General features: G+C 30.8%; 1 protein-coding gene across 1 annotated transcript; it reads right to left on the reverse strand.

Moving 5' to 3' along the window:
• Positions 1-224: 224 nt before the first annotated feature.
• Positions 225-10,792, reverse strand: LOC115952766 (cation/H(+) antiporter 20-like). Its single transcript, XM_031070010.1, is given in 5 exon segments — positions 225-601; positions 603-892; positions 1,362-2,315; positions 9,105-10,127; positions 10,305-10,792. Coding segments are annotated over 5 exon segments (2,499 nt in total). The 5' UTR covers positions 10,485-10,792; the 3' UTR covers positions 225-549.
• Positions 10,793-25,330: the final 14,538 nt, after the last annotated feature.

Here is a 25,330-nt window from a genome sequence, read left to right on the forward strand (position 1 = left end):
AAGAATTTTCTCCATTTTAAAATTAATCTATTTAATTCAAATTATATATCACAAATTTCACGTGTATAATGTTTTTAAATTTTAAATAATGTGATGTTCAAGAATAAAATCGTGGCCCTATACCTTCAACATTTTCCTCCTTTTCAGGGAATACCTTGGTAAGGCTAGGACCGAGTTCTCTATCAAGACCAACAATTGAAACGAAGAGAGATTATTTTACAATATATGACAAGAGCACCAAATGGCCAGATTCCATATTGTTAAAAGCCGAACTAGTTGCAACTATTCCAACTAATAATTCTAGCTAGTACCATACAATTTCATACACACATTGCAAAAATTGTCTCATGTGAGAAATTGTGATTGACTATCTATTATTAAATTGTCTATTACTATCAATCATATGAACCCACTATTTTCTTTTTGTCACTCACAGTTAGCCATATTGGACAGTTGTGGCAATGTTAATGAAAATGTATGGTGCTAGCATTGATGTTGTGACAAGGTACGTGTACACTTTACATATAGTTGTTCTGATCAAACAAAATCCTATGAAATGTCTGGCACACTTGACGATTCATCAGCTGTAAACTTCTCATACTCTACTACATACCTTTGACTCAGGAGCCTCCTCTGCATGTTGTTGAATCACAAGCACTGAAGACACAATGCCATGGGCTGAAGAGGTCAATATATCTCCAATAGGCCCTAGCTCTGCATCCTCAGCTACCATATTTGATGGGAACCGACCCTTCCCTACAACTATAAGATCATAGTCTCTACTCTGCCCTATTGTCAACACCCCCTCTATGACATTGCTAGCCACTTCCTCTTTATAATCCACCCCGCCACACTTGCGTCGAAACTCAGCAACTGCAGTCTCATCCAGCTTCTGTTTATGTACAGAAATTAGAAATTAATTGACTTTAGTGCATGCTATACGACCAATTAGCTGTTACAAACATATATAAGGTCTTTTTTTTAGGTAACAAGTTTACATAACAAAAATTTGACGACTTTCTTTCACAAGATTTGATATGACAGATTATGATTCGTGTAAGATTTTTCAGGTGGGATCACTACGCTAATCATAATCTACCAACTTTACGGGCATGAAAAAAATTTGAAAATTTTATTACGTATCTAAACTTAATGATAGTACTGAGGTAGTAGTCTAATAGAGAGACTGATGGCCAATTTTGCTAGAGGGGAAGAGAGGAAAAGTAGAGTAAATTTGACCAGAAATATGGAACATTAATCTTTCTATAAGACTATATTTCATTAAGTTTAATTTTTGACCAACTCTAATCTACTCCTTCTCTCTTCTCCTTTATCCAAACTGAACTGAAATAGTATCTTACCCTTTCTTTCTCACAATTCATTTTAGCGGTGGAGAAGCTATTGGTCTGATCACTACACTGTGTCTGGGAGATCTGATCACTACACTGTGTCTGGGCCGGTGAGAGCCGCAACATCTCGCCCTTAGACTCTTTCCCATCCTTCTCAACGAACCTTATAAGTGTCACCTTAACTGCTGGATGCTCCGCTATCCTACCACCCAATTCCAAGGCCTCGCGATCATCAGGTCCACCGAAGAAGATTATGCAAACCCTATGAGCCACACTAGAATTAGGTCCTGGATTCTGGGTCTCAGTACCAAAACCCCGGTCCACAAGCACAGCCACTGAGCATGGTGCATCCTTTAGTACCCTCTGATTCACTTCTCTCCAACTTTGGGACACATTCTCAGCCAACCCATCTCCCTCGTCTCTCCATCGTACATGGAAGGGCAAGATGATCATCGTGATCCTCTTATCACCTGCCACGTGGCAAATATCCTCATGCATGGTAGACATGGCCGAAATGGCTGTGGTAGGCCGAACCATAACTCGGCCTAATTGACTATAACCTTGGAATGCTTCAGCCACTCGGTCATGGCACTCGCCTCGGCGAAAACGATTAAAGAAAGGAAAACCATTCCTACGGACCCGATGGACCATAACGATCGAAGAAGAGCGTTCTGTGAGCTTGACTAGATTCATGACAAAGAGTTTGAGAATGGAATTCTTAGTGCTTCGAGTGGACTCGATGAGGGCAATGATGGAGGGTACGTTTCGAGGGTCATGAACACAAGCAAGAATACGAAGCTCGTCTTTGGAGTCATCTGTCGTGGTCAAGTCACACAATTTTTTTCGATGAGTTCTGGTGGAGATGCCACGAGCTGGTCTATAAATGGTCATGACTGTTGGAGTTGTGATGAAGGTGGTGAACAATGCCATGAGGACTAGAATAGCAAATGTCTCGTCATTGAGTACCTGCATGTTCAACAATTTACAGAGTTAGAATCAAGACTCAATAGATATGGAACTCATGCAATTTACTCAATTATACTCGTAATTTTAAAAACAACAACTAGTTCTTTATTCATGCATGAATGATCATGTGGTGCGTTTCATATCAATCAAAGTTGTCAATTCCCTTCCTTGTTTATTCCGGTTTATTCATTTGAAATAGAGTATTTTGATGTCAATTTACTTCATGTACCGTTTGAGGTTATATATATTACAAAATAAATATATCAAAGACTTCATCACATAATGCTACCTAAATTATATCAAATTATTAATTCAAAATCAAGTAATATACATTTTTAATATCATCATTACATAATATAACATATCATATATGACTAAATGAAACAAAATACAAACATATATATATATATATATATATATCATGTGAGTAAAGTAAAACAAGAAAAACACACATTCTTAATGAAAATAATGGTAATAATAAAATGTCAAATTTGAGTAAAATATGTGTCTTAATTTTATGAAATTTAAAATTTCTATTATAAATTGTTTTGTTTTTTTATATTTCAATTTTCATTGGAGAATATAAATTTTTTATATATAAGTGGGGGAGGGGGGGCTTTTATAGAATTTAATGGATAATCTAAAAAAAAAAAAAATTTATTTTATCATTAAATTAGTTTTAAATAGATAATAAGAATTTAAAAAAAAAATCAGAAATGCAGATATTCAATCATTTTATTTAGGTTTGAACTTTATATATATAAAAATATATAAGAACAAAACGATTTATAACAAAAGTTGTGTAATTTTTTTTATGTTTCTTCTATTTTCTTTAAAAAAATTGCAATACTCTAAAGTGATTACTTTGAAAAAGGTGATGTTTTAGGCTTAAAGTTGGGTTGGCTGCTTCTAGGTTGGGCACAAAGTGACTGCCCACTAACTCTGTCTAAAGTCCGTGATTTTTCTTGTCCCAGCATGCGCCATGTTCATTAATCTCGACTGGTACCATCACTTTGCCCTTGTACTGACGTGGTGGGCTTGGATGTTGAATTGAAATCAACCGTGCTAAATATAAAAGCTCAATCGACAAAAATTAATCATTCATTTTTTTAGAAATATTTTATGGGGAATTAATAAAAATTATAATAAAAATTAATAAATTTTTTGTTTTTATAAAAACTTTTTAAAAGTGGTTTACTAAGACATACGTTAGTAAAACCTAAGATAAAATAAATTTCATAATTTTTTTCTTAACTTATTTCATGTTATGATTTGTATAACATTATTTAAACTTAATCATTTTGGTGTAAGTTTTATTTTATGGGCCTTGTTAACTAATGACTTTAGAAAATTTATCAATAAGTCATTTTAAGAAAGCTTTATCACTTTTATGAAAAATATAAAAATTTGTAAAAAAAGTTAATTACTTTTTTTCATAAAATTTTTATTTAAAAAATAATTCTTAAATCAATGTTCTTATGGGATAAGTTAAAATTTTCCTTATTTATAACAACTTCAACTATTATAAAAATTATTTAAAATTCGTTGTGAAAGGAACTATTTGGATTAATGGAACAGTTGAGCAATCATGTCAAATTGGGAATAACCTATCGGTTGGAAAAGGTTATGTCATGCGTCTTTGTTCTCCTTGTTTGTGGATTCTACAATAGAATCTAGCTATTGTGAGATAAGTAATGTTACACATAATTATTTTCGTACTATTTTTTTTTTTTCAATATTGAATTGAAAATTTTTTACTAAAATGTAAAACTGACCTTCTAACTTTCTTCAAATTTCATTTCAACTCTTTAACTTAATTTTCGTTCATTTCAGCCCTCTAAGTTTCAAATTTATTCAATTAAAGTCTTTCCGTTAACTTTTATTAAAACTTTTTGAAAAAAAAATTAGAAAATACTTTTCAATCATTAATTGAATTTTTTTTTATTCAAAAATTTTGAAGAAAAATTTATCAAATTGAAAAATTAACCACAACATATAACAAAAGTTGATGGAAAAGCCTTAATTGAATAAACTTGAAAGTTAGAAGACTGAAATAAACAAAAACAAAGTCTAAGGACTGAAATGAAATCTGAATAAACTTAAAGGGTTAGTTTACTTTGTATTTTACCCAAAAAATTTTATTGATTCTTATCAAAGTTTACTTATAAACATCCATTTTTTACCTATTAATAACAATTTCTCACCTTAAGAATTTTGTATTTTTTTCATGACTTTAGATATTGTTGTGTGATAGATAATTATCGCTCTGTTTCAGCTGCTGAATTTTAAAGCAAAACTTTTTAATTTTTTTTTTTTTTTTTGTTTATTGAGAATGTAAAATTTTAACCTAGAATGCTGAGTATAATGACCTACCTGGGTGGGTATTCTATACTTTAGTCACAGGTATTAACTCAAAAGCCTTATATTGGGACCCCTTAAAACAAGATAATAAGAATGGCAAGACCTTGACTACCTGGCCCTTGGACTTGCATAATCAACTGGAATCCTTAAAAAGAAATCAACTTATTGTATTCTACCCTTAGTTCTGAGAGACATGAAAGATGCAACCCAAAATTTAAGTTACTGGAAGGACCGAGAACAAAATGATCACCTTATTTTCTTTAACTGGTTCCCCTTTCTCTTTATAAGGTTCAAGGTTTTTTTTTTGAAAGCTATAAGGTTCAAGGTTTGATCTATTAATATGAGGAAATGTGATGCTAGAAAAGACTCCAATGAAATGAACTTAGACTTAATTTCTCATCCATCTATTATTTTTGTTTGGTGTTGTTATTCTAATATAGATTCTTTTCATTTTTTATTTTATTTTAGATAAAGCGGTATCTTACCGATGATTCCACTTTTTATTTATCTATACTATTATTTAAGGGGCTTTCTCTGTTTGAATTCCTCATTTTTTAGTTTAAAAATACCCCTACACCCCTATATTTAAGTAGAGATAAAATTAAAAGACAATTTGGTAAAAATGCAACTCTAACTCCGACTAAAACATTGCCTAAAAAATAGGACCACTATCCTATTAATTTTCAAATTGATTTATTCACTTATAAACTAAATTTTCAAAATAAAATTATATATATAAAAAATAAAAATAAAACACAATTTTTTTCTACAAAATAGGACCACTAACAAAAAAAAAGACTCATAGCACGCATGAACCGTGTGATGAGGCTAGAGTGAAATACTTAAAAATTTCTATAAACTGATAATATGATGGATGAATTGACATTTCTAAATTTACAACTCATCATTTAAGTTCTCTACGTCCACCTCCTAAGTGTTTCCATTCGAACCATAAATTCTTAAATCTTCATTTTTCATGGTTGCACTTTAGAGAAAATTTGTTGCCACACATTAAAAAGAAATTAAAATCAACTTCCTATGCGATATAAAAGCAAATTTTAAAGACACGTCAAAAGGAAATGGATTGGAATAATGTGTTTTGAGAAAGGGAATCAAATGGGGGCAAACATATATAGTAAAGACAAGATCTAAAAGGAAATTTCTTTGCGTAATTCCTAATGTGGTCCGCACCACAATAATGTATAAGAAAAATCATAGAGATGTAGTGATTGGATCATTGACGCGGTGCAAAAAGCAAACAAAAGAGTTGGAAAAGGTTCTGGTGTTAAGATTGTTTTCAAATGATTTCCCATAATAATGGGCAGTTTTTGGTAATCCAAATTCCACCTCTATATGACTAACATGTGGCGATCCCATATGGATCCATCTAGGCCAGATCGACGAACATTTTTTTTATTTTATTTTTATGAATAAAGAATTGGACTCATTACATTATAAACTGTATAAAGTAGTTTGAAAATACTGTTACATCCTTATGTTTAAGTAAAGATAAAATTAAAGGATAATCCGATAAAAATGCAACTCCAACTCCGATTAAAACATTGCCTAAAAAATAGGGCCACTATTCTATTAATTTTCAAATTGATTTATTCACTTATAAATTAAAATTTCAAAATAAAAATTTTATATAAAAAAATAAATAAATAACGCAATTTTTTTTTCTACAGAATAGGACCACTAACAAAAAAAAAAAAACTCATCACACATGCGAAGCGCGTGTGATGAGACTAGTGAAATACTTAAAAATTTCTATAAACTAATAATATGATAGATGAAAATTGACATTTCTAAATTTACAACTCATCATTTAAGTTCTCTACGTCCACCTCCTAAGTGTTTCCATTCGAACCATAAATTCTTAAATCTTCATTTTTCATGGTTGCACTCTAGAGAAAATTTGTTGCTACACATTAAAAAGAAATTAAAATCAACTTCCTATGGGATATTAAAGCAAATTTTAAAGACACGTAAAAAGGAAATGGATTGGAATAATGTGTTTTGAGAAAGGGAATCAAAAGGGGACAAACATATATAGTAAAGACAAGATCTAAAAGGAAATTTCATTGGGTAATTCCTAATGTGGTCCGCACCACAATAATGTATAAGAAAAATCATAGAGACATAGTGATTGGATCATTGACGCGGTGCAAAAAGCAAAAAAAAAAAAAAAAGAGTTGGAAAACGTTCTGGTGTTTAGATTGTTTTCAAATGATTTCCCACAATAATGGGCAGTTTTTGGTAATCCAAATTCGACGAACATTTTTTATTTTCATTTTATGAATAAAGAATTGGACTCGTTACATTATAAACTGTATAAAGTATATAATCATCATTTTTATTTTATTTTATATGAACAAGTACATTTTCATCATTATAAATGCAAGAAAAGAAAAATGTAACAGATGTTCTAAGGATATTGATTTAGAAAAAAAAATTAAAAAAAAAATTTTAAGAGAAAAAAAAATTAATTATTTTGACAATTTTTTATATTTCTCATGAAAATAATATCAAAACTTTTCTAAAATGATTTATTAACAAGGAAAATGTTAACGAAATTCCTAAGGGCATTTGTTAGTGAACCATTTTAGGAAATTTTTTATAAGAAAAAAAAAAACGATTAATGTTTTAACAACGTTTTCTATTTTCCATAAACGTAGTGTTAAATCTTTTCTAAAATGATTTGTTAACAATTGCCCTAAGAGCATCTGTTTACATGATCCTATTAACAATTACCCTAAAGGTACTAATTAACATAACTCAGATAGAATTGCACTTTATTTCTTTGAGTTGTCAAACGAAAAGTTATAAATTGTGATACCTTTCCAAATCTTTTGTTATCATTATTACATGTAGTAACCAATTTAAAATTATAATCCCTTAATTAATTAACTCTATCTTAGTAAATCAATGGACTGTAAATTTTTATTCTCTTCTAAAAAGTATAGGTGTAAATGCCGTGCACTTTTGGTGTGTTAGTTACCTCCATAAATACAGAGTTTTTGTGCGGTGGGAAAGCAAAAACTCAGGTTCAAGACTCTAAGAGAAAGTTTCACACATATATACTTAGATTATTCTAGAATAGAATTCTATCATATATAAAAATTAAAAAAATAAATAAATAAATAGTAAAGGTGTATCTAGAAACTTTTAAGGAGTGCCTACATTTTTTTTTTGGACAGAAAGGTGTGTCTACTTTAAGAAAGCTTTGAATTTTAGAGAATCTAACTTTTATACTTTAAATATATATATATATATATAAATATATATATTATTTTTAAAAAAAATAAATAAAATAAAAAAAAACCCTGTCTTCTGATGAAATTCGGTGGATGGAAGATTGATCAATGAGAAGGCTATAATATGAATCTATCCTGAAAACGTGTTTTTCACTCCCGTTTGAACAAAACCAAACAAAACAAAAGTTTTTTTTTTAGTCCATCTGTTTGGCAAAATTAGGCGAGCTTTCAACTTTGGGGTTTTTTTTTTTTTTTTTTTAAGCTACGAAAACTAATATTTTAAGAAAAAACTTACTTTTATCTTTTAGATTTTTTTAATGGGTGTTCAAACGCATTCATTAAGAAAAAATCTAATGGACTCAACCACATAGGAAAATAATAAAAATAATAAATAAATATCCCTTTAATTGAACATTGAGCAATTCCAAAAAGGAAAAAAAATGATCAATTGCAATCACCTTAACCAAGCTCCTTATTTTTTTTTATTATATATAAAATAAAAATTTTATTCTAACCAAATCTAAGTGTATATGTGTGTAAAACTTCATCCTGAAAACTTGAATCTTGACTCTTACACCCCACAAGAACTTATATTTGTGGAGCAATTTTCAAGCTAAGAGTATGCAGTGGTTTAACCAGGCACTTCATTCGTTCATCGGACTCTTATTTTTAATGACCATCGCACTAAAGATGCGTGGTGATTTAACCAAGTATTTTATTCGGTCATCGACTCTTATCTTTTTCTCTATCCTTAATAAATAAATTATTTAAAATTACCGGATATCTTTTTCTCTGTTGCCATGTGATTTTCATTGTAAAAACTTCACTATCTTAATATTTCATTATTTCTATGTTGAAAAATCAACCCCATGAGCTGTCCAAGGTACTTGACTAATAATGTTTTGTAATTTGACTAAGAAGACCTCTCGGTATTTCTAAGTGTTCAAATTTTACTGCTCTAACCGGCTGTTTGGTAAAGGAGTTTAAATAATGTTTGGGCATTTTTTATATATATGAATGAAAAAATGTATTAAAATGTGTGTGAGTATGTTTAAAATTTTTAAACAAACAAAAAAAAGTCCCAACAAACAATGCAATGTTCTTAACAAACAAACAAAAAAATGTGAAAAAAAAAGAAAAAAAAAAAAGAAAAAAGAAAGAAAGAACTAACCTTCTTCTCCTTGCCAATGTTGAGAACAATGAGCTCAACCAAACCTTTGGTATTCATTAGCACACCTAGCGTCAATGATTCCCTCACTGGTATCATAAACATCATCGCCACAGCAAAAGTCCCAAGAATTTTCCCAGCACACGCAGTGGATATAACCAGCGCCAATAGACCCCATGCCTCTGCGCCTCTTATTTTGGCCACATCAGTCTTTAACCCACTTGCAGCAAAGTACAGAGGAAGAAGCAAGCCTGCAACGAAGTCCTCTATCCTTTCTATCAATATTCCAGCAAAGTTTCCTCCTTTTGGGATAGCCAATCCGAACACAAATGCTCCAAAAATGGAGTGAATTCCAATCAAGTCAGTGACAAACCCAGAAACCAACACTCCAGCCAATGTTAGACAGATGTATGCTTCATCAACCGCATCTTGTTGCGGCACGCATCGACTAGCAACCCATTTCATTGCAGGTCTCATGATGACGAACATGAAAGTAACAAAAGCAGCGCCAGAGAGAAGAACCCAGACTGATACCAAGGGGTTCTTATGGCCTCCAGTGTTGCCGTCGGCAAGTGCCACAGCTAGAGCTAATAGGATCCACGCTGCGACATCGTTCAACGCAGCTGCAGCCATGGCAATCTCGCCCAATTGTGTTGTTAAGAGTTTGAGTTCAGCTAAAATGCGTGCCAGGACCGGGAAGGCGGTGATGGAGAGAGCAACTCCCATGAACACGAGGAATTGGCCGTAGCCGACTTTGTCAGCTCCATCTATGGTTTTTCTGAGGACAAAAGCGATGCCTATGCCGCAGATGAATGGGAGGGAAATTCCGGCGAGTGCTATGCCTACAGCTCTTTTACTACCCCGACGAATTGAGCTTAGATTGAGTTCAAGACCTACAAGGAAGAGAAAGAAAAGTAGACCGATACTGGCTACAGATTCAAGTATAGGAGCGCTCCATGCGGGAAATATTCGGTGCAAGTACTTTTTGTTTCTTCCGAAAGCCGACGGTCCGAGTAGAATTCCACCCTGAAAACAAATAATTAAGTTAATTAATCAATGAATATGTTCGAATATATGCATCTTCTCTTACCACTTATGAATCTCATATTGGGACCCGCATATTGTGAGTGTAAAAAAATTTCGCGTATCTAATATATAAGATAATTATTGATCTGAGAGAGAGAGAGAGAGAGAGGGTCTTACGACTATCTCTGCTATGACTTTGGGTTGACGGAGGGGTTTGAAGCAGAAGGCAAGGAAGCGGCTAACCACAAGAATTAAGACGGTTTGAACAATTAGGAGTGGAAAGGCATAGTCTAGGGGATTATCGCCTTGCCAAGCTCCATTTGATGAGGTTTTGATGGAGGTTATATTGACTGGCATGTTTAATAGTGTTAAAGCTTTGCCAGGCTTGTGTCCGTGTGTTTCATCAAAGGAATTAGATTTGAGGGGCTCTGTTGGTGAGGAGAGATAGGTCGGATTTGGAGATGAGCTAAGCAATTATTGAGAATGGGGGTGTAGAGCTTTATAGAAGGAGCCAAGCTAGATCAGGGTCCACTTCACAGTCTTAGAGTGACCTCACGTTCTTGGGGCAGGACCAGAGCACAATTTGGACAGTGATTGGATACATCCAAGAAATTTCTTATTTTCTTCGTTTCCTAAAATGCTAAAAATTCATAAACAATGATAGGGGCAATTTGCTGAAAATTCATAAACCTAAAAAAATAAATTAAGTGATGTTATGGATATTATAAATTTTCTAATTTAGAATTTATTACTGTTGTATATGAAATCACACCAAGATATTATTTAACCATTTATTTATTGAAAAATGTTATGTCCACGACATTTTCACAACAAGTTCTAAGAGGCAGGTCGTTACTAATTGTTATTGTTGAGTTAAAAAAATAATCTGAGTGATAAGTTCAAATTTGAATCAATAACAACTAACCACCTATGATTTGTTATGAAAATGTTGTGGATGTGACGCTTCTCTTCAATGATTAGATGGTTGAAACATATAAATTATATTCATTACCAAATTAATTTATAAGTTTTGAGTAGTAAAATTTGTATTAGTAATTATAGTATTTTTCTTACCATTTTTACATTAAAAAATTAAAAAAAAAATGTAACAATAAATATGATTCATACGAGATCAATAATATAATAAAAAATTAAATTAATTTTTGTCTCTAAAAACCTTTTTCATTGAATGAGTTTTCTGTATTTAGCAAGATTATATTCAAGAACAAAACAATGTGAACGAGAGAAGAAATGATCTCGCTTAATCACAGAAATGATCCATGAATTAAGGGAGGAAGCTTAACAGAATTGCAACAGAACCAACTAACTCAGAAACTGATTTTCGTGCCAAGGAAGCTTAAGTAGTATAATCAACCAATATGACGTCGTGCTAAGTTAAGCATATCTATGATAAATGAAACGCTGCGTTTGAACTAACTGACTAAAAGGCCGTTGTTTTAATCGAATGACGTCGTCCGGCACCCTCTTCTTCTTCGCATCACTCTGAGATTTCTTCTTAGCTTCAACATCCCCCCTCAAACGAGTGGGGGAAGGCTCCACCAAGAGTTTGCATTACTGAAAAAGAAATAAAGGAGTTGTCAAAGGATTCGTAAACACATCAACCAAATTGTCTTTACCGAAAACAAATTTAATACATAGATCCTTGCGCAAAACTTTTTCATGAACATAATGGAAGTCGACCTCAATATATTTTGATCTGGAGTGAAACACAAGGTTAGCAGATAAGGCAATGGCAAACACATTGTCACACCAAAGCATAGGAACATGTGAAAGAAATATGCGAGGCTCTTTAAAAAGTAGACGTAGCCAGGCTAATTCAGTAGTTGTGAAACTCTTTTGCCTCTTTCAGCCTCGGTAGAAGAGCGTGATACTCTTTTGCCTCTTTCCCTGAATAAAAAATAAACCCTTAACTTATTTTCTCATTTCATTACAATCTCATATTATTTGTGTTAGTTTGATACTTTAATGCACTAATTAAATAGTTTGTGTTGGTTTGGTGCTATACTAAGGTTCGTAAGGTTATAAATTTGTTGTTATTTGTGTTGGTTTGATGCACTAAACCAACACAAATAAAATAATAAATTTATTACTATTTATGTTGATAATCTTATAAATTTATTGTTCTAACGCTCAATTTTTTTTTTTTTTTTTGGGTTAAAATATTGGCCAACCCATGTTTCCAACCTTATCCAACTCAATTATGTGGGTTGGGTTGAATTTTTATCAACCCAACCATGGTGGATTGGATTGAAAAAACTCCTCCTAAATTCCATTGACAATGGAATTAATGTTTCTACAGAATTGCGGTATGCTGCGCGCTGCTAATTTAATTTTTGATTAATTACCTTTTTCTTGGGATAAAAAAGAAGAAGTCGAAAACATCATTTTGACCCCTACATTTTGGGATTGTAGTCAATTTAGTCCCTACATTTTGGTAGTAATCAATTTGGTCTCTATTATTTTCATCTTGCAGTCAATTTGGTCTCTACTGTTAACCCACTAATGGAATATGTCTACGTAGCTAACAGTGTGCACATTTGGCACACTTGAAGCTGAGGTGACTTAGGAAATAATATTAAAAAAATTTAACCAACATAAAAAAATTCCACCTCAACATTTAATAAATAGAAAAAACCATATAAAAAAAATGAATAGATGATTTTCAAGCCAAAAAGAAATGAATTTAGATAAAATAAAACTTCAAAAACCAAAAGTCTCTGTTATTTTCTTTCAATCCAAACCCACAATCAATGGAACTAAAATACAGGAGACACTGACACAAAATGAAATAGAGCATATATGTATCAAAATTGTTGCAAAACCCAAAAGATAAACTAGATCTAGAACATAAATCATATCCAAAGCAAAATAAAAACAAGACACCCATATTTAAATGAAATTGACCCTGGATCCACAATCACAATGACAATTAAAAAGAAAATCCAATTTTCTTTTTTGTTTATCTTGCTCTTGGTGATGGAATCACCAAATTAATGTTAATAGCAAAGAACCATTGGCCTGCATTTGGTAAAGCCTCTTAACTCCAATGGCTGTCTCTTCCAACCAATATCCGATTCATCTTATGGTACTTCTTGGGATCTGTCTTCATACCATTCTTCTTTTAGATCTCCTCAGCCTTAACATCCTCATGGATGATGAAATCAGCTTCACCACCATCATCAACAATGAGATTGGGCCCACCATCGTGACCCTAGTCGAGAGCATGCTTGGTACACCACCAGTACTCTGGAGGGTCTTACCATTTCAGGCGAAGACCGTGGCCGAGTCACGAGTGAAACCTATAGCGGTGGCGTGGTCCTATTCTGAGAAAATATTGCATGAACACCAACGGACTTGGGCACCAAGGGCTATCATGGTCTCATTAAGGACAGATAGTGTGTTGTATTTGAGTTCCATTGATTGTGGGTTTGGTTCATTTTCCAGCCAATTTTTCTTTGTTTGGTTGTGTTTGAATCGAAAGAAAATGAAAGAAAATAACAAAGACTTTTGAGGTTTATTTTTACTTTTTTAAATTCATTTCTTTTTGGTTTAAAAATCATCGTTTTTTTTTTTTTTTTTGATGTGGTTTTTTATATTTATTAAATGTTGAGATGGCATTTTTTTATGTTAATTAAAATTTTCTAATATTATTTCCTAAGCCACCTAAGCTTCAAGTGTGCCAACTGTGCACACCAATAGCCACCTAGACATTTTCCGCCAATGAGTTAACGGTAAGAACTAAATTGATTGAAATATGAAAATAATAGGAACCAAATTAACTGCTACCAAAATATAAGAACTAAATTGACTATAATACCAAAATATACAAACCAAAACGGTATTTTCGCCAAAGAAGAACGAAAAGGAAAGGAAAGATTTGTAGTTTGCCTAGAATGTAAACCGGTCAAAATACATATTAATTTATTGATTTTTTTATTTATTTATAATAATTGGGAAACGGGGAGCACATATATTCTCTACATTAAAAAAGAAAAAGAAAAAAAAAACAATACTAACCATTTACAAGAATATCTACTATTAAGTTTAGTTGATGTATTACAAATTTTACTATATAAGTGTTATAATTTTCTTCTAAAAAAAGTGTTATAATTTGATGTATTAATGTTAAAATACAAAATAAAATGTTAATAAAAAATTTATTTATTATGTTTTCTACATAACATCAATAAGAATCATTGAAATGTTAATTTACCCAATTTTTATAATAAAGTTAATAGTATCTTGACTATCTTCAATTCTTTTTTACTTTTTTTTTTCCTCGATAATTTTCTAGAGCGTGTCAATATATAGACGAGTGTAGTGTTGGGATAAATTCTATACAACTATGAATAAATTTCAACAAGTACAGCGAAAGCACAACCACACAAGAACACAAAGATTTATGTGGGAATTATTTCTCCTTGAGAGGAAAAAATCACGAGCCAAATTCCGAATAATTTCACTATATTCAATAGAGATTACAACACTTAGAAATACAAGTTGAGCAAAAAAAAACTCTCTTTTTCTTTTCACTTCTCTCTTTCTCACTGTATATCTCTCACAATTTTCTTTTACTCTCTCTATTTTTCTCTTCTCTTTTTGCTTGCTCACTCACTCACGCAGTTCTTCAAAACCGTACTTAGTCGTCACTTTCTCTGGGACTACACTTCTTTCTTCACTCTTCTTCAAATGGCCGAATGACCTTACTTTATAGTTCTTCATCCTTTTCTTCTTTTCTTCCTTCAACATGTCTCACAAGTTTAACATCACATCTTCATTTATGTGGCTTCACTTTTGTACGTCCCTTCATAAACGTTACTGGACTTTTGTACATAATTATAGAGAAAAAGATGAACCCAATTCTTGTCTTTCGGACAAGCTACTCAAGCAAACCCATTTCACTTTGCTGACTTCTCAGCACTTGTCCAACAAGCTCATTTAATGAGCTAAGACAAAGTGTGGGATGGAACATGGTACAACGCACCCAACATGTAGCTTGGTGCTTCCATGCAGATAAATGCTTAAGTCTTCAAAGTCTTCATAGCTGCCATGCCTAGAAAGAAGCTGCATCTTCAATCTCCAATGGTGGCAGAGACGGAACTAGGATTCATATTTAGGAGGATCGAAGTTCTTTGTTCAACGATTTTAAAAAATTGAAATATTAATACTAAAGGTCGACAACAATACATTATTAGCATTAATTTTTTAATTTTTTGTATTTTTTATTTTGAAAAAAAAAATCACAATTGACAATTTGTAATAAAAAGTTTTGTAAATTGTGATTTATAACTATGTTTTTTGTTAGCTTTAATTTTGTGTCAAATTTTATTGTAATTATGTTCAATCATTTCCTGTATTTTTTAGATATTTAATGTAAGAGTTGTGTGTGAGAGTTTAGTAAAGATTCTATGAAAATAAGGATTTCACGACTAACTCGCGAGTGCCAACCCGCGAAACAGACTACTACACAAGAAGTATATGCTGGAATCTGAAGAGTCTTTAACAGGCTGGATTTTACAAGTCATTTGCGACTTGGTCCAAATCGTAAGTGAAATATTTAAACATTGTAGCGTACCATTCTTGAAAATCAAAATCACGTAGTTCAATATCAAAAAAGAAGAAAATAGCAATTAGAAGAAAGCTAATCAAGAAGTAAATAGCTAGCATAGAAAAGCAAGTCAACGAAATTGTAACGTATCATAAGCAATAAGGCTTATAAGTCTTAATCCAACGTAGCACCAAGCTAATAACAAAGAAAAAGCCTTTTGCCAGGAAACTTGGAAGGCTACTAGCCACAAGATATTTGGTCATAATTTGCCATTCACAATCAAATGACATGGAGATATGATTGAGTGGGAGCCTCACATTTGTGTGATAAAAGAATCATTTTTCTACCAAATATTAAAAACAGTTTAATAGTGGTAACACGTGACTGGCTCAAGGAAGTAAACTGAAAAGCACTACTCAAGACTGCAGAACTGTACAGGTAACAGACATGTGAGTCCTTTGACACATCTAACGAAAACGCCAACGTTCCTTTTACTCACTTGTATTACTCTGCAACAAGGTAGTTTGAACATTCGGGAAAAGATGAGTCAGAGTGAACTGTCGTAACAAATGAAAATAATGTTTTGAGATTGCCTAGGGTCACCTTAAAAATCTTACATAAACAAATAGAAGAACATTATTATCTTACAAAAGAGTTTTTATTACAATTATTCATGTTGATTTTCATAGTCATAAGAATGATAAATTGAACTTAAAAAAGAAAAAGAGTAGCAACATAGTTTGGTCATAAGTGGATGCCCATTACCCAATTTTTCATTCCAAGCTTCTTGTTCTTGAATTTCCTATACTATTCTTCATACAAACTATAACATTAGGACCATTTAATGGTAGACACTATCATAGTTTCATAGGTCAGTATTCTATAACTCTTGATAAGGTTTGTACCATTTTCACTTATATTTGTAAGTTTTGTAACGATTTAAGATATTCAATATTTTATAGAAGTGAAAAATAAAAATTTAAATAAAAAATAAAATACTATGATTCACCCGTAAATATGCATTGTTATTTAATATTCAAATTCAAGTTGGAAAAAAAATAATAGAATGGGTGAATGTGAGGAATGATAGATAGAACCACGCAAGGAAGAGGGTGGGAAAAACTATAGCAGGATCTCATTCAATAAGTCGCCTCTTCTCCTACAAAAGGAAATTTAAGTCCAACTTAGCACGTAGCTTGGGTCAACAATTGACATGAAGGAGCAGGGACGCAGTTAGGATTTCGAGTGAGGGGGGGGAGATACACTCAAAACCCAAATGCTTAAAAATTTTGTTATAGCCTAAACTTTCATATTGTACCTCTAGATGAACCCAAAGACAACCATGTTTTTTTATCCAAGCTACTTATAAAAGAATATATATATATATATATATATATGTGTGTGTGTGTGTGTGTGTTTTTTTTTATCCTAAGCTTCTTTGGGGAACTTCATCAAACACTTAGTTGCAATTATCTTATGCTAATTCTTTAAGATAAATTTCATAAATCATTTAGAACCCAGACAGAAACTCACAAAAAGAATCAAAATTTAATATAAATTTGAATAAAGAAAGTGTTCTTTTTGTGAAAGCATGGAAGTATTGAATAAAAATGGAGCATGAAAATTCAAAACCAAACTTTATATATTTTATATTTTGCTTTTTCTCATTGGGCGAGGAAGGGGGGGGGGGGGGGGGACATTGTCCCCCCGGTCAAAGCATAGCTACGTCCCTATGAAGGAGGTGGGAGAGAGGTTGACCAAAGACACTTTGATGATTAAGTTAGAAGTGAAATCTCTTAAGATTTCATGACAATAAGTAGTTAATGAGTAGAGAAATTATGTACATTGTTCTAAAGTTGGGTGAAACCAAATAAATCAGAGCATTAGTACTTAGATAATAAAGAAAGTATCACATTTTAGCCAACTAAGCAAAAAATTTACCCACATCAGGTCATGCAAAATTGTGTAAAAATATATTGCTACTACAGTAACTGTGTAAATTTACACTAGCATGCACTATTCATTTTGCATTTAGTTTTTTATTCTTTCTTTACATATCTTGAGGATGAAAGAAAAAAATATATAGTAGTTGTTGTGTATGAAAAAAGAGAAACAATTAAAAAAAAAAATTGATATTTTAATTAAATGTAGAATAAAATAAAATAAAAAGCTAATATAGGATGTTTTGAAAAAGTAAATATGTAGAATAAAAAAATAAAAACTCCTTAATCTAAAATAGATATAAAATTTTGCCCCAGCTCATGTAAATGCTTTGATCAAAGATTGGTTGGTTAATGGCCCAAAGGACTCTCCTTCTGAGGAAACATGTTTGATCCAATCATTGGTCTCTTTAGAGTGCTGAACTGTTGATATTGAACAACTGTTGAATAATAAATTTATTGTTACCAATTAAAGGCCTTATTCTAAGACCTAGCCCTTGGTTTTATCATGTTCTAATCCCTCCACATTGTTTCAAACGACAATAGTATTAGGTTTTAGGTTGGAAAATTCCATGACGTGTAATCTTGATGAGTCTATAACTTATCATCATAAGTAAAGTCAAGGTCAGTGTTAAAGAAACAGCTTCAAAGTAAGGAGAAATGAAGATTTTTATTGGCATTTTATCTATATGCTCAAATCAATTGAAGTGTTGGTTTCATCAGACTTTCGATTGTAGCTTGATTGATATAATCGAGGTTCTTAACACTTTCTAGAAATTAAAATGGCTCAATCGATCAATAATCTCCTGAACCTAATTAACAGTTTAATCTTCCACAAAGCCACACTATCTCTATCTCTTTCTCAATACTAAAATCAAAATTAAAAATTTATTTAACCATGCATCAACTTATCCAAGATAAAGAAAACATCATTAAAAATTATAATAATAAATTTTCGTTTCTTTTTGTTAAATTTCATACTTGAACAATGATATTTGATTATCTACATGAATCTAACTTTGGTTTAGTTAATATTAACTCATCATTTGGTTTAGTTAGTATTAACTCATCATTAAATTAACCTTGAGCTGGTTAGTATAGTATTAAATAAATATATTTAATTGATATTTAAATATAAAATACCTCAATTAAATTTATCGTCTTCTACCTCCAGCTAGATCGAGCTAAGCAACCCTCCATCACAGATGATAAAAAAAAGAGCCTTTAACTCTCCACCACACAATTTTTCTCTCTCTCTCTCTTTTTTTTTTTTTTTTTTATTGTAGTTGTTGTTGTTGTTGTTGATGATAATCCCCACCACACAATCCTATTTCCACAAAGAGTAGATAAAATTATGTTGTGTCAAAGCCAAATCCAGCTAGATTTCCAAACACTGGAATCAAACTTTTCGCTTTGTCGATCAATATTGACATGACCTTGGAAAAGAAAAAGGGTGTTCAAAGTAAATATCCACCGTTAATAACAGTTTTTAATTATCTACAAAGATAAGTTTCACTCCCATATTTCAAAAAAAATAAAGTTTCTCTTCAAACTAATTTAGAGAGAAATCTTTTAAATTTATTATATATTTTTATATTAAATGTGAAATTTAAAAATCTAACCATTGGATTGCATGTTCTTATTATATCCTTCATACTTGCAAAATTTCAAGACAATCAAAGATCAATTGCTATTTCATCAAATAAATATTAAAATTTCAAAGTTTTATAATTTAAAATTGTATATAAAAAATAAGTTCATTAATCAAATAGTAAATAAAATTCGATTTGAACGAAATTTGATATGTATATTAAGAATAAAAAAAACATAAAATTCATTAGATAAATCTTTAAAATTCATAAAAAAAAAAAATATATATATATATATATATATATAATAAATTTGAAAGATTTCTCATCAAACGAGAGGAAACTTTATACCTTTAAAAATCCATGTTCCTGTTTACCCCCAAAAAAAAAAAAAAAAAAAATTCCTCCTTCCACAAAATTCTATACTATGAAATTTCACATCCATCAAGATCCCCCGACACACCAATCAAACTCTCTGCTTTGTCTATCAATCAAATGACATGACCCTTGAATTTTTTTTTTTGGTTAAGACCCTTTAATTTTTAAATTTCTTACTTTTTTTTCTTCGTTACGTAAAATCATATTTATTTACCCAAGTGGAATCAAAGAGTCTGTTTGTCATTTTTTTATTTTTAATCCTATTTGGTTATTTACCCAAGTGGAATCAAAGAGTCTGTTTGTCATTTTTTTTTTTTCCTATTTGGTTATGTATAATTGTTTAAAGTTCTATTTTTGTTGAAGGTAAAACTATACTCTAATCAACTTTCAACAAATACGAATCAACAATTAAAAAAAAAAAAAAAAGGATAGTACATCCAATTTCAAATGCACAAAAAAAGCTTATTCTAGGAGAAATTATAAGGTTTTTATGGTAAATCTCACTTGTCTATTCTACTAAAAGACTTCCACCTGTTTAAAATTACTGAGTTAAAAAAAATTTAAAACAGAAATTAATTACTAACTCAGTAATTTTAAACAAATAGATGTCTTTTAATGGAATGGTAGACAAATGATGTGATCCACCAAAGGACTTTATAATTCCTCCCATTCTAGTTTCGTCCTGATATCATAGCTAGGGTATTTAGTACCTAACAATTTTTCGCATATTTTAGATCACATTAATTTCCACGTTTTATTTTGGCAAACTCTAAATGCCTTTTGAGTAAATGAAGTGTTGAAACTTGTGTATGTTTAGATTAGTTTTTTTTTTAATGAAAAATTTATTTCTTAGAAATAGACAAAAGTATAGTTATATCTTTAAAAATAAATAAAAAAATCTCGTTAAAAAAATTCTACATATACTAATACAAATGGATGATCTCCAATATTAAAAGAACTTTCAGAGTGAGCTTTGTTTATTTTTTTCTTTATTTTGCACTTCATAACAAATTATCAAAGGTATTTTGTGTAATTGTTACGTACAACATCTCTCTCAAATAAGGATGTGTCTCATATTTGTAAGTTTCCTTTTATATGCTAGGAATATTATATGTAACCGTAATAAAAAGTAAGGCAAATTACAACTTACCCACTTGTGGTTTGGCTGAAATTTAAGTTGTCTACCTGTGATTTAAAATTTAACACTTTACTCACCTAAGATTTAACCAAAATTTAAGTTACCTACCTGTGATTTGAAATTCTATTATGCAAGTGTTTCAATGGATAGTTTTTTTATCTTATTTAATTTTGTATTTTTATGTCTTTTGTGTTTTTGAAGAAGAGAGACATAAAAGTGGAGTAAAATAATATATTTAGTTCTGTTTTTAACAGAAGTGGATTATAGAAATCTAACTGAGTTAATCTCAGGTAAGTAAAGTGTCAAATTTCAAACCACATGTAGACAACTTAAATTTCTACCAAACCACAGATGGGTAAATTATAATTTGCCCTAAAATGTAATATACCTAGACCAAAGTAAATGGAATATATTTTTAGATATCATGTTATAGACTTTAGGGTCCATATAGTTGGAGGTGGAATAGGGAAGATAGAAAAGAAATGAGAGAAAAGTGGAGAGGAAATATTTTTAGTGGGTATTTGGTTGGAAGGAGGAAATACTTTAGGGTCCATATATTTTTTTTTACTCAATTATGCCTTTTCTCTTTAGTTTTTTTTGTCCTTTTCTATACTTTTCACTCAGTTGGTTTTTTTTAGCCGTTGTTTTTTATTTATTATTTTTTTTGGTTGTACTTCATTTGTTTTGTTTTGTTTTGTTTTTATGCTTCATTAGGTTTTTTTTTTTTTTTTTCCTAATTTGTTACTTTTTTATCTAGTAGGGGCATAAAAGTAAATTTATACAAACTACATTTTCTATCTCTCTACTTTTCCACCTCCAAACCAAACATGATGAGAGAAAACTAAAAGTTTCTTGTCTCCTCCCACTTTTCTATCATCTCTCAATTTTTTATCCTCCCACTTTTAACCCTTCCAACCAAACAGGTCCTTATAGAATGCATTTAGTTGGGATGAAAACACAAGGATAGAAAATGTGGGAGAAAAAATAGGGGAGAGGTGTGTTTGGTTGGGTAGGAAAAATGGTGAAGAAATTAGTGTAGCCTAGCAGCTTTCACCTCGGGCCCACTAAAACTCTATCTCTCCAATTTAGGGAGAAAATAGGACGGAAAAGCAAAAGCTCCTTGTTATTCCAAACAATATTACCCTTGCACCATGTTCAATTTTTTTTGGAATTTTTCCTTCTCTCTTTATTTTTTTCTGTTTTTCTTTTTTTCTTTTTTCACTACAAAAAAACTAGACCTATAGTGGTGTTTGTGAAACACCACTATAGGCCCATTTGGGCTATAGCAGTGTTTGTCAAACGCCACTATAGGTCTTTTTTCCTCCTTTAGCCCTTATTAAAAAAAAAAATGAAATAAAAAGTGCCTACAGTGGCGGTTGTCAAACGCCACTATGGGTCCTACTCTTACAAGAGCCTATAGCGGCATTTGTTAAACACTACTATAGGTCTTTTTTCTGCTCTAGCCCCTACTAAAAAAAAAATGAAAAAAGTGCCTATAGCAGCGTTTGTAAGACCATGTCAAACAACACTATAGGCCATTGGAAATGCTGCTATAGACCCATTGTTTTAAAATGCTACTATAGGACTCTCTGAATCCAGTTATAAATATGCCTATAGCAGCGTTTATAAAAAAAACGCCACTATATGGTGCCTATAGTGGCATTTTTTACAAACGCCACTACAGACCCAGTTTTTTTTGTACTGTTCTTATATTGTCCTATTCGTTTCTCTCCTCTCTCTTTTCTTCATATTCTTCTCTTTTTGGTACTTATATGTTATTTTTCTCGTCAATTTTGGTTTTTTTTTTATAACATTTTTGGTTCTTGAATTTCTTATGGTTTTTTTTTTTTTTTTTTTTTAAATGTGAAGTGTACATTCATAGAATTTCATAAACAGTTTTTTAATAAAAATATAATTAGTTACTTTTTCTTTTATCTAATAGGGATATAATGGTAAAATTTATACAAAATTTTATTTTCTATTCTTTCTCAACAAAATAAAAGAGTATTCCTTCCCCTTCCTTTTCTACCCCAACTAAATATCATAAAACTAAAATCTTTTATATCCTTCAACTTTTCTATTTTTTGTCCATTTTTAATCCTTTCACTTTTTCATTCTTCCAACCAAACCACACCTTAGGATGTGTTTGTTTGGATATGAAATATGGTGGATGGAAAACTTTGGAGAAAAAATAGGAAGGAAAACTTTTTTGGAGTATATTTGGTTGGGTATGGAGAAAGAAAAATAAATGGTGAGACCCAGGTATTTTCTTCCCAGACCTATCAAAAAGTTTTCTCCCCAAAATGGAGAGAAAACAAAGATGAGAAAGCTCATGAAATGAGCTTCCAAAAATACCCCACTCATTAGATTTCACCTCCAACGTGTTGGCTTTTTTTCTTCTTTGATTTTTTCTTTTTCTATTAACGTGTTGGCTTGTCTATTCTTTGATTTTTTTTTTTTTTTTTTCTCTCTATTGACGTGTTGGCTTCTTTTTTTCTTTGATTTTTTTTTTTCGCTGTTATCATCGTGTTGGCTTTTTTTTTTCTTTTTTTTTTTTTGTGTCGGCTTCTTTTCTTTTCTTTTTCTTTTTTTATTTTAGAAAACACTTTTGGATTGTTTTTTTTTTTAACTTTAATGAAGTGTCCATCTATACACAATTTTATTTAAAGTATAATGTGTTATTTTTTGTTTTATTTCTATCTATACACAATTTTTAAAAATATAATGTGTTATTTTTTGTTTTATTTAATAGAACATGATAGTAAATTTATACAAACTTTATTTTCAATCAAACAATAAAATTTTTCATCATTCCATTTTTTCACTCTTTCAATCATACATAAATAAAATAAACTAAAAATTTTTCTATCCTTCCACTTTTCCATTTTCTCTCTATTATATATCCTTTCATTTTTCAATACTCTAACCAAACCGGCTCTTAGAGACAGTGACCATGGGATAATGAGGAACTTCAAATGGAAAATTTGACCAGAATTGCACTGTCAACCAGAAAGAAATCAATGATTCTCCACCTCGGGCTAATAAAGAACTATAATAATAGAAGCTACATTCTCTCCTTGCTGTGTCTCGCTAGAGAAAATGATATTTCACATGCTTTCCATTGTACTTTAACAGAGGTCACCAAGATGCACATGCATTTGTTTCTTTACGCGTACAAAAATATCAACTATGTGCTGCCGTGCGTGATGCATATTTCATTGTACGTTCAGTTGCTCTATTATTGTCTTCTTATCGTTAGTCAAGTAGTCATAGAAAAAAAATCCCAGAAACCTCAATAACTGGAGCTTTTTTTTTAACTGGAGCTTTCAGTTTGGCACTGACAAGGCATCTGTGTGATACCTTTTGACTAAAGAAAATAGAACGGAAGCAAGTGATCTGTGTGATACAAAATTTCTCTCTTTTGTAAGTTTTTTCCTTTTGCTTTTTGGTCAGACGACGTGACATAGACAATGCATCTTTACTCGTCAGACTGTGTGACAAGACAAGAAATTTTGGCACTTGTTTTTTTGAAAATGGAAACAAGACAAGAAATTTGGTCAGACCGTGTGACAAGATAATGCATCTTTATTCGTATGAAAGTGAAAAGTGGAAAACACGGTAACCCAAAAAAAAAAAGTGGAAAACACAATTACCAAAAAAAAAAAAAACGAAAGGTAAAGACTGAAGACATGAGCACGTGAGAACTGACAATGGACCAGGCTTTCAAAGTTTGAGTTGTTTTGAATTTTTTTTAAAGCTCATACGTGTGTGAATACTTTAATCTCCATTCTTGTATTTCGCTCTCTACAAACATGTAGGGATTGTTTGGTATATATATATTTAAAAATTAAAAATTGTTATTTAAAATGATTTATGAAAATATGTGTGAGTAAAAAAAAATATAAAAATACATGTGATGTTATTTAAAAACCAAAAATTGTTATTTGAAAATACAAACTAAACACCCTCTTATATTTGTGAAGTGATTATTATACTAAGGGTTCATGGTAGTAATACTACTTTTATAAAAAGTTGTCAAAAAAATTATTTATTTTACCATTTTTCAATAAAATGTTTTTAAGAATAATTTTTAAACTAATATTCTTAAAGCATTTGTTAACTTTTTTTTTTTTTAATGAGCTTTTGTATATAATTCTACTTTTTTTTTCCTTTTTTTTTTAATTATAGAAGATTGAGATTTGAATTATATACATCTCAATTGAAAATACCAGAATTTGTCAATTCAGCTAAAAAATTTACATAATTCTTATTAGTTTAGAATCTCATACATATGCATAGGTATAATTTAATAATAAAATAAAATATAAACACATACCAAATATATAAATTTATATCTAATAAATAACAATTGTTCATTGTATTATCAATTATGGAAATTTTTGATAAATTTACATTATTTTTAGCTAAACAAACAAATGGTATTGAAAATCATAATCTTTCAAATCTCTTTTTCTCATTTTGGATATTACATAATTAGATATATAATTGAGTTTTTTATGGTTTATTTATATTATTCTTCTCGTATTTTGCACTAAATTAACTCACTTGACATAAAAATTAAAAAATTT

The sequence above is a fragment of the Quercus lobata genome, chromosome 7 (assembly GCF_001633185.2).
Source record: "Quercus lobata isolate SW786 chromosome 7, ValleyOak3.0 Primary Assembly, whole genome shotgun sequence".
Taxonomy (NCBI): Eukaryota; Viridiplantae; Streptophyta; class Magnoliopsida; order Fagales; family Fagaceae; genus Quercus; species Quercus lobata.